Genomic DNA, 10229 nt, shown 5'->3' with positions numbered 1-10229 from the left:
TAGGACACAAATCTGTACAGCTAATTCTGAAAAGCACTGTAATCACTTCCAAGACTGGTACATCAGACTGTTTAAGTATTTAATAACAATGCAAATGAATAACATTTCAAAAGACTGTTCTGTTGTTCTTTTGGTATACTGGTATATAAAATAAAACCCAATTAAACATACGATTAGGAAACATACAAAGATAAACCTAAAATTTAAGACATTATTCTTACAAGCATAGAGAAATTCTTAATACATGAAGTGATGTTGCAAACTTGAACTTTCAAAAGACAAAGGCTGACACTTGTTGCCTGTCTGCTAACGACATCACCTTATATTATCTCTGGTAAACTCATCAGCCAAGAAACAATTTACATTGACTGAGTTCATCAAGAGAGGAGCTGTGTGCTTTTATCAAAAAGGAACCAACAGCATAAGATAACTATTCAAATGAATGCAGCAGGCAAACAAATTAATAGCTACCCTATATTCATACTGTATATGGCTGCTACAGTGGCAAAGTGATCACAAGAGGACAGGTAGATTTTCAGAGTCCCGATCAGCAAATCTGAGCCGAAGAAAAGTCTATATTCGACTGCCAGTCATATTTTTGACGAATACCCTCAAACTTCTGGATGAGGGATCCAAAGGACAGCCGTTGTGCAGGTTCTGCAGCCCAACACTGCTCCATTAACATCTTCACCTGTTGGAAACAATAAAAAAAAAATGTCACACAACACATAATGCAAATGATGTTCATTTATTTAAATGGCCTGCTATATTACCTCATGTGGGCAGTCTTTGGGACAAGGCAATCGCCGCTGTTTCTCCAAGAGCTTAATGAGTACCATCACTGTCATCTGTCCATGCGTTTCGTCCATCATTTCAAAGAACTTCTACAATAAAAAAACAAAACAGAAAAAGAGTGAATTCTACATTGAGGCTAGGATTGTAGAAACACCCAATACATTTGAGATAAAGATATGTGCAGTTAGTACGTACTGTTGGAGGGCTTTGGCGAGAATCACAGCGGGTAAGGATCTCATACAGAGTGACGCCAAACGACCAAATGTCAGAGGAAAAAGAAAATTTACTCTCCTTCAAGCACTCGATGGCATACCTTTACAGTCCAGAAAAAAAATGCAGTTGAATGGCAAAAGTTACAGAGCGAAGCATTGCATAATTCTGTCTTCTGCCATGTAAGCTTACCAGAACACTGGACTGTCCCCATTCTCACGAACGCGATAGTAGATCTCACCTTCAGGTATGTATTTGGTCAAGCCAAAATCTCCAATCTTTACCAAACTGTCATTTTCAACTAAGACATTTCGGGCAGCTAGGTCTCGATGGATGTATCGCTTCAAGTGCAAGTACTCCATACCCTTTAGAAGAAACAACAAAGACCTGCTAAGCCATTGACATTCAAAACACAATCAGCATTGTCCTCACAGCATCACCCAGCTGCTGACATGGCTGGTGACTCCCCTTTAACCCGGACCTTTAAATAAACGTCTTTTTGGAGCAACATTCTGTAAGAACAAGTGGAAATGCAGATGCACACTTTACTCACCTGACAGATCTGCTGAGCAAACATAAGGCACTGCGGCACACCCAGTTTACGCTTGGGGAGATACTCTCGCAGACTCCCCAGAGGAAGGTATTCCATTATTAGCTGCACCACTTGTCCTCCTGTCAACAGAGAGTGCAAAGTGTCTCAATCCTTTCATTCCCATCCCTTTCTAAAGGCAACAGTTGCCTGTTGTCTGTCCTGGTGCTGATCTGGCTGTGGTGCGCAGCATGCTGTGTGTTGAAAGCTCAAAATATTGACACGCCATGGAAGCAGAGTTGCACTTTGAATAGATTTTCAATATCTACAGGGAAACAGCAGGGAGCGAAAATCAATTCCATGAATCATCCTGCGAGTGCTGCAAGCTGAGAGAGTATTGAGTAAGTACTCCTTTGCACATGCAAGCACAGCATGTCAATAAATACATTTGAAGCAAATAGATGACAGCTGAGGACTCACCCAGTTCAGTACAACAGCCCTTGTACTTGACAATGTTGCTGTGATAAAGGGACTTCAGGATCTCGATCTCCTTCATCCAGCCGTCAGGCACCTGGCCGTTCTCTTGTTTCAAAGCCTTCACTGCCACACGCTCTCCCGTCCCATCGTTGGCAGGGTCATACAGGTAAAGAGTCACCTTTCCAAAGTGACCCTGGAGAAATCACAAGAGGACAAAGATTACTTTCAAGGATTCATTAAAAAAAATTTAAACTTGCTTGTAATGTGTGAATCTCACCTCTCCTAATACCCGCATCTTTTTCAGGTAGCGTTTATGGAACATGCTAGGGTCTGCATCAGGAAGAGCTTCACTTGGAGATATATCAGGATCTGTGACCAAAAGCAAAAAAAAATTGACATGCCACAAAATGCTATGACATCAGTTAAAAAAAGTTCTACGAGCAAGTTAGGACTCACTTTTGATCATAATTTCTGTGAGCTTTCTGAGCACAGTGCGGAACGAAGGCCTCTCTACGGGCTCGTAGGTCAAACACATGCTGATGAAGCTGGCCAGCTCCTGGGAGGACGGTTCAGCGAGTCGGCCCTTTTGCTGATAAAAGCGCTCTTTCTGTTTAAGGGGCAAAGGTTTCAGCTATCCGATTCCAAAGTTGGGAGGACAAAACAGGCGGTTGCAGCTTGAGGTTGTTGGAAAGATATAAAGTGCCTACCTCAGACAATGTGCTGCCACTCATTGGGAGATCGCCGTTGTTGCAGATTTCGAGCAGCGTGACACCGAAGCTCCACTGGTCTGAGGCATTGCCGACGGGTGTACCGCTGTCAACACACTCGGGGGCGATCCATGGAATACGCTCCAGACGCTCTGCAGTGTGCATAGAGCAAAAATTAAATGTATGAAGTTAGCTTTACTGTATGTTGTGATGCCTCTGAAGCTCTAGTTAAACTTTTTATTTAGAAAATCAACCAAAAATCTATATTTAATATGGTTCCTAAAACAATAATGCTATTATTAATTAATAATAATGATCAATTAATAATAATTACCTTGACTTGCTAAAGTCCACAAAGCTCTTCACTAAGACAATATTTACCTGATTAGCATGTGTATTAATGGCCACTAAAAATAATCCTAACTTCACTGTATCAGATCTTGGTTCTTATTTGCTAAGGGAGATTCTTATTTATAGACAAAACTAACCAGGATGGTTGAAAGAAGACTTCTAAGCAGAGTTTGACTAGAATGACACATTTTGAGAAAAACTGTCAGACAACAGGAAATATGTCACCAGAAGTGGTCTGGTGGAAGTTTCCTGTTTCCATATATCTGATTAAACAGAGGCAGAGCAATACGCAAATTGAAGAAAAACAAAGGCTGACTGAGACTTGAGACTTTCATGTGTGTTTACTGACCTTCTCGTGAGAGGACGCTCAGGACGATCCCTGGGTCACTAAGCTTGACAAAGGGAGTGGTGCCTTCCTCCAGACCCCGTCTTGCCACCAGAATGTTCTTGGCACAGACGTTTCCATGAACCAGACGTTTGGTCTCCTAATGATGACAATGGCACTGGTTTGAATGATCTTATCAGGTGAATAAATACATTCTACACATGCTGTTTATGATATTATGCATCAAAATAAAAATGAACTTGATGTTTGATCTAAAACAAAAAAAAGAAAATAGATGAATACCATATCTGCAAGCAACTCAAACTAAAGCCTTGTGTTGGAAAGCTGCACTACCTATTTCTGTTATTCGAAATGTGTCATCCATTCATAGCTGCAGGCAGCTGACTGTTAAATGTAAGGCCTCGTCTACATGTAGGCGGGTATTTTGGAAAACTGTGCATTTTGACCTTTTGTGCACACGCAAACAGCGTTTTAGGTTAATGCACCTTTTGGAAAACTCCTTCCAGGGTGAAGATTTTCAGAAACTCTGTTTAGGGTGTTTATGTGTAGACGGGGAAAACGGATTCCTTTTTTGGGTTTGTAACATCACACTGTGGGCTGGTTTCTCCGTGGACGTCATTGCGCAACGCTTTCCCTTTTGTTTACATGAGATTAGTGCAACAGCAGACGTAACCAAACTAATGCTGGTGTTAATTTTGCTAACTGGAGTTTTTACATGCTTAAACATACATGACACAGTGACTCTCTCACTATGTTGATGATCAGAGACGCCTGAATGGACTACCTTTTAAATGAAATGGTCTTTGCAGAGGTATGGCGAGAGAATTTTAGCATGCCATAGAACATCGTTTTTGACTTGGCATGCTCTTGACAGCAGTAAAAGTGCATTTTCATGTGGACGAAGATCTTTTTGAGAATTTAGTATGTGTGGACAGGATCATTTTTTGAGGAAAACCTCAACAAAAAACGTCTACGTTTGGATTAGGCCTAAGACTATCAGGACATACATAGTGCTACACTCTAATGACCTCAGTATCAATTTATTTAAATGACCTAGCTGCTGTCACTCAGAATAACTTGTGGCATAAAGAAAGCAGTACTTAAACTCACAAGATAATTGAGGGCAGTGGCAAGTTGTTTTGCTACAATGAATTTCCACTTAGGAGTCGCCGATGCCTTTTCTTTGCGTAGAAAAACATCTAAAGGTCCAAACTCCACAAATTCTTCCACCATGATACCTGTAAAGTAAACCAAGTAACAAATTTATATAGAATGGTGTTGCTTAAAGCCACATGTAAACATGCAACCTCCTCTGTGAAACAGAACAGGGTAAGCAGAGTTTAGCATTTGGTCTGCGGTTAGCTTGGTACCACATTCTCTGACTTAACAAACACTGTTCGTGAGAGTGATGAAGAAGTAACAAATGTGGAAGTTGGAGTGCTTACTTTCAGATCCTTTGACCGACACACCGTGTACAAACACCAAGTGACTGTGAGAAACCTGGCTCATGAGACTTGCTGTTTCAAAAAAAGCCTAAAATAACATGAGAGGAAACAATATGAGACAGCAATGATCAAATGCATGAACAGGTTGACATGGGTATATCTGCTTAGCTTTTCATTAATGCAAAGATGTGAAGGCTTACGAGTGCAATATCTCTATGGCTTTGGTCAAGAATCTTCAGCACCACTTGAATGCCTTTGCGGTCAGCTGAGTTATTGTTGAACTCGTCGTCTTCATCATCTGCTCCCCCACCTCGCACCAGCAGACGTCCTGAGTAGATGTTGGTTCTGGTCCCACGTCCCAAATGCTGTTGCTGTTCATACACATAAAGCCCAGACAGAGGTCAGTCACAGAGTTGAGAACAGAAAACTTGTCAGGTAAAGCAGACGGAGGTGGCAAGTGTGTCTTGTCACCTGTACAAAGTCTCCATCCTTGATCTGATGGAAGCGCAGCTGGGTCAGGTTCAGGGACAAGGATTGAGTGAGAACATTGTGATTGACACCTTCTCTTACTACCAGGAGGTTGGAACGCTCTACATCATAAACAGAGAAAGACAAACATTTCACAACACAAAGTCAAAAAAATACATATACATGTCTTGAATTAAAAGTTGTACTAAACACAAACCTGCTTGTCTTGGGAAACAGCATTTCTTAACCGTAAAGCTATCCGAACCAGACTTGAGTACAAAGGTCTTGAGGCTCTCTGTGAGCTCTTTCAAACTGGAGAACTCTTTGTCCCAGCCCTCCAGACAGAACATGGAACCCCTGAGCTGAATACGAAACTGCTTGTGGCTTGGTGTAGCTCCATTCTATGAGCCAAAAGTAAAAAACACAAACTGTAGCTGATCATTTTTGACATCACTACACTGTAACTCTTCACAGAGTGTGGCGTGGGTGTTATTTACCTCTTTTTTGTTGAGGACAGCTAGGATGATGCGCTGATAGTCCAGAGCACTCCAACGTACGAGGAAAGCTCCCTCCCCTGCTGCCTCCTTTTTCAGCTTCAGTAACACAAAGTCATCGCTGGAAACACACCAGAGTTGTGATATAACAACACCCTGTGTTCGTGGATAGCCTGCTTTTTGTCTGTATGTGCATGTGTAAAGAGGAGAAAACTCACTGCAGAGGTCCGTGCAGTCCATTTGCTTCACTCAGCACTACCCTTGGGGGAGCCACTTCATGACAAAGATAGTGGTGGGCGTCTGCAGTCAGCCGGTAGTATCCATCTAGGAGGGAGATGAAGGAACGGGCCTCCTGGCTGGAGTTCATCTGAGCCTCCTACATACACACACACAAACACCACTAGCTTACAATCAGAGCTCCCACCTACAGATACATGCAAATTCAAAATATAATGTGCAAAGCCTTTATAAAGATGAACATATAGAATGGGAGCGCATATGAGAATCTAGGCATATATGCCCTCTGTACAGTACATTCAGGCACTTCAAACATACTGTACATCACTCATTCCACCATATCAATTGCCCTAATCCATTACAAGCACATTTACCAATTAAATGTATGTACTGCGGCTTTTAGTTCAAAGGATAAACAAGCACTCTCACCAAGCAGTGGTTGTCCTGAGTGCTAATGCATACATTAGCTCCAGCAATGGCTATGTGAGTTATTTCTGGGAAATCACAAAAGGATGTCCATTTATTGGGAGTGTTTGCATTCTGTTCTGTTGGGCTGGACTGCTGCTTTGTTTTCCTCATGTAGTTTGCAGAGTCATTCCTGAGGTAAGAGTTTGCCTGTGCCTAGGTAGAGAGACAGATTTGACAAAATGACTTCATCGGCAGAAGACAAAGGCATGCCACAAAATTATGCCATAAGAAGATCAAAAGTAGTCTTTTTTTTAACAACCTTTTGTCCGGACACCTTCCTCCACTGTATCCCTTTGGTGCCTGATACATTTATTTCATGTGTGGTGGGAGCTGTGAAGTTGTCTTTTGTGACACCCTGAGCATGGGTGGTGTTAGCGTAAGAACTGCTTCCATCCCCTTCCTCTCTCAGTTCCAGGTTGCACACAGGGAAGGTCTCTGTGCCGAACTGTGGCGCCAAGTGTTCAAGAGTAGAAATGTATTTATACATGATCTCCTGGGCGCCCAGCCGGCCTTTATCCACAGTGTGCTGCTGGAAAGTCTGTACAAACTCTGCAAACACCCGCCGAATCCGGATTTTTGTCAAGAAGTTGTCTTTTGATATGTGTTTCGCAAAGGACCTTGGAATGCAGCGCAGAAAGCTGAAAAATAAAAAAAACAAAACCAAAAGCAAACCAGGATCCTTAAATAAGGTAATACTAAATAAGCTTGGATGATCCAGAGGAGAAACTGGAATAAAACTGTAGCAAAAATAGGATAAAGAAAATGTTAACCAATCAATCTAATAGGCTAATTAAACACAACTCCAGTAAATAATAATCAATCCAGAAAATGTATAATCTTTGTAAATAAATTGAGAGGAGTTAGCTGTTATTAATATATAGTTTTAACTGTACGTACAACTTTGTAGAAAAAAAGGTTCAAAGCACATGCTCTATGTGCCATGTTCACTCCTTTAAAGGCTTTATATGTGATTTTTTGATCCAGCAGATGTCGCCCTTGAGCACCAGCATGAAACCAAAACAACTCGCGCTGCATTGTTGTGTTAGCATGCTAATGCTAGCGATCTTTATTATGCTCGTATCTTCACACTGCATGTAAATTTACCTGAAATGAGCGTGATCTAGAAACACAGTTAAGCAGTGAGTACAGTATGTTGTTCTTCTTTTCTCTAGTCCCTCAATTAATCAACTTTTATACACGAGGGGAGGAGTCAGCCGCTGTCCGGACGATGTAAACAAACTGAAGATAGGACTCTGAAAACTCTGAAAACATCACAGACAGTGGGACTCGGGTGTTACACCCATTGTAGACAGTCATATTTTCAGAGGATATACTTGATTTATACATTTAAGGGTGAAAAATCACATACAAAGACTTTAAAAACACTTACCTTGTGTTTTTTGCAACTTCCTGTAAGCTGCAGCCTGTTTGCATTGCCTGGTGTGAGAGGTGAAGTACAGCCATCCCCAAACTCTCGTTTTTGAAGCGACTTATCTCCTCTTCCGACTTCACATCTTCCATCGGCACCACTTCGTTCACAAATTCATATTTAGCCTTTTGGAGACACAAGAAGCGGATAGTGTTAGGTCATTAACTTTTACATGCATTCAATAAATAAACGTTCAATATGATACACATAAATATGGACACACACCTGAGAGAAGAGGTACTCTAAGGAGGGGATTTCGAGCAGTGGAGAGCCCCCCTGGTCTGTTCCAGATTTAAGGGCATAACGACATATATTGGGCTCCTTCTCATTCAGTCCGTGCCAATTCCGAAAGTAAAACCTAGGCAAAAGGAAAACAGACAACACATGTAAAAAGCTTGGAGTGGTCCATCTGCCTGAAAAATGTCATAATATTCAAAACTAAACCTTCTTTATTTTGTCTTGGAGAAAAACTGAAATATAAGTTTAATGTATTCATCATTTCCTTTGAAGCAAACTAGGGTTCTTTTAATGCTTTTGTTAAGAAGGTACCGGGGGCCGTGGGCTCACCAGCTGGATCTACGTGAGCAGGCAGGTATTGGACAAGCAACCAAAGGGAATAGCTGTTGTATTTTGACAGAGGAAAGAAGGGCTGCAAAAAACATTGTTCTTTTCTTATTTACTTGCTGAAAATGTCAAATTAACCGAAGGAAATGTTATTCACGTTAATAAAAAGACCTTGGACACATTGTCGTTAGAGGTAGATTAAGCTGTGCCAGTGGGTCTCGCCTTTTAAGTCACTTTTATTCTTAGTTTAGTTTGAGGGCAAATCATCACAGCATCCAGTGTTAATACAAAACTGACTTACCTCATACAGTAATGAAGTACTAGGCTGGAGTTGTCCTCTGGACTGAAAACATGGTTTGGACTGTACCAGCAGCATGATTGTGGATTGTAAAGAGCAAACAACACATGGCACAGAGGAGTTATCCCTGTGGGGTAAACACTGAGGTTATATACACACACATGCCAAAAGCAGGCTATAATAACACATGAAATGGACTTCAAACATTGCGTTGGTTTGTGTGGATCTATTTGGTCAAGGTCAGTCTCACCTACAGCCTCTGCAGCTGAGATGCACAGCTGTTCTGCTGTGACTTCTCCACTGTTGTGGAACAGATACCTTTCCCCTTCCTTTGTCCAGAAAAGGAGTACATGGATGCCCTGTCCCAGGAGAGGCTCACTCGGGCCCAGATGTGTCCCTGGCCTTGAATGCTTGGACCAACCATTCCTAGACATGGTGTGAACAGCCAAATAACTGCCACACACACACACACACACACATCAATGTATACGACTGTTGATCAGCTGTTGCAATGGCAAGCATCACATACCTATCAAGTCCTGTGCTACATAAAATCAAAGGTAAGGTAACATCTATTTTTAAAGCAACATCTTGTGCTTTTCTAATATCAAATTAATATGAAAACAAAACCACTAAGCTGGTAAATTACATATTGTGACAAAAGACGCACGTTCAATTAAAATATGAAGTCGCGTTATCTTATCATGTAGCCTAGTAGGATTGGCTTCCGGGGTTTACATGTCAAGTTGTTTGTTTACATTCACTGCACTGTTTATCCTTCAAACGGACACACTATTTTATGTAAATAATTGTGAATAAAACACGTGATTACGTCATCGACTGACCCAGAAATATAATTCCTCGTAAATTTCACAGTGAACCGGATGCCATGACAAGGAAACAAATAAACAATATTAAAGGCATATCCGTAAATGACTTAGCAAGGTACCTTACCGTTTAGCGGCGGGCTTTTCGAGTTATTACATGGAGACCGAGAAAACACGAAGAGTTTCTCACAGTCGGTCTTCCTTTCATTATCTGGAGTGCGTATTTCCCCTTCGCCTACGCGCCCAGTTTCTCTTCAACTGCGTGAGAGAGAAGAGGCAGACCCGACACCAACATGGACGGTTACTCCCTCTTACGTCCAGCAGCGAGCACGTACACCGTTGGCCTTTCAAAGTAAACGTCAGAGGACGTCTCCAAATTAAATCGATACATTGTTTTTTTGCGGTTAATATCTCCCACTCCGAGTATTAAGCGCTTCAGGATATTCTATTATACAATTAAAAACAGACAAGTAGGCAATACGTAGAAAGCTTACACTTAAAGTTGTGGTGTAGGCCTAAATAGTAAAGTTTAAAATATAGGATCATTAATCCCTCACGTTTCTTATTTTACATGAGTTAAAATG

The 10229-nt window shown here is 41.4% G+C and overlaps 1 protein-coding gene across 1 annotated transcript; it reads right to left on the bottom strand.

Annotated features, from left to right (window-relative positions):
- Positions 1-65: 65 nt before the first annotated feature.
- Positions 66-9932, bottom strand: tyk2 (tyrosine kinase 2). The gene is made up of 24 exons (XM_065964473.1): positions 9773-9932; positions 9069-9271; positions 8822-8945; positions 8182-8314; positions 7918-8081; positions 6787-7165; positions 6489-6680; positions 6041-6198; positions 5826-5943; positions 5546-5729; positions 5332-5450; positions 5061-5231; positions 4861-4948; positions 4526-4653; positions 3419-3554; positions 2719-2870; positions 2468-2618; positions 2289-2380; positions 2015-2204; positions 1559-1677; positions 1198-1370; positions 991-1108; positions 774-884; positions 66-691 (listed from the first exon to the last, which is right to left on the bottom strand). Exons 2-24 carry the CDS (start codon positions 9250-9252, stop codon positions 548-550), a joined length of 3528 nt encoding a protein of 1175 aa, XP_065820545.1. The 5' UTR covers positions 9253-9271; positions 9773-9932; the 3' UTR covers positions 66-547.
- Between the last annotated feature and the right edge of the window lie 297 nt (positions 9933-10229).

The sequence above is a fragment of the Labrus bergylta genome, chromosome 16 (assembly GCF_963930695.1).
Source record: "Labrus bergylta chromosome 16, fLabBer1.1, whole genome shotgun sequence".
In the NCBI taxonomy this organism is placed as follows: Eukaryota; Metazoa; Chordata; class Actinopteri; order Labriformes; family Labridae; genus Labrus; species Labrus bergylta.
This window is presented reverse-complemented; position numbering and strand designations above follow the sequence as displayed.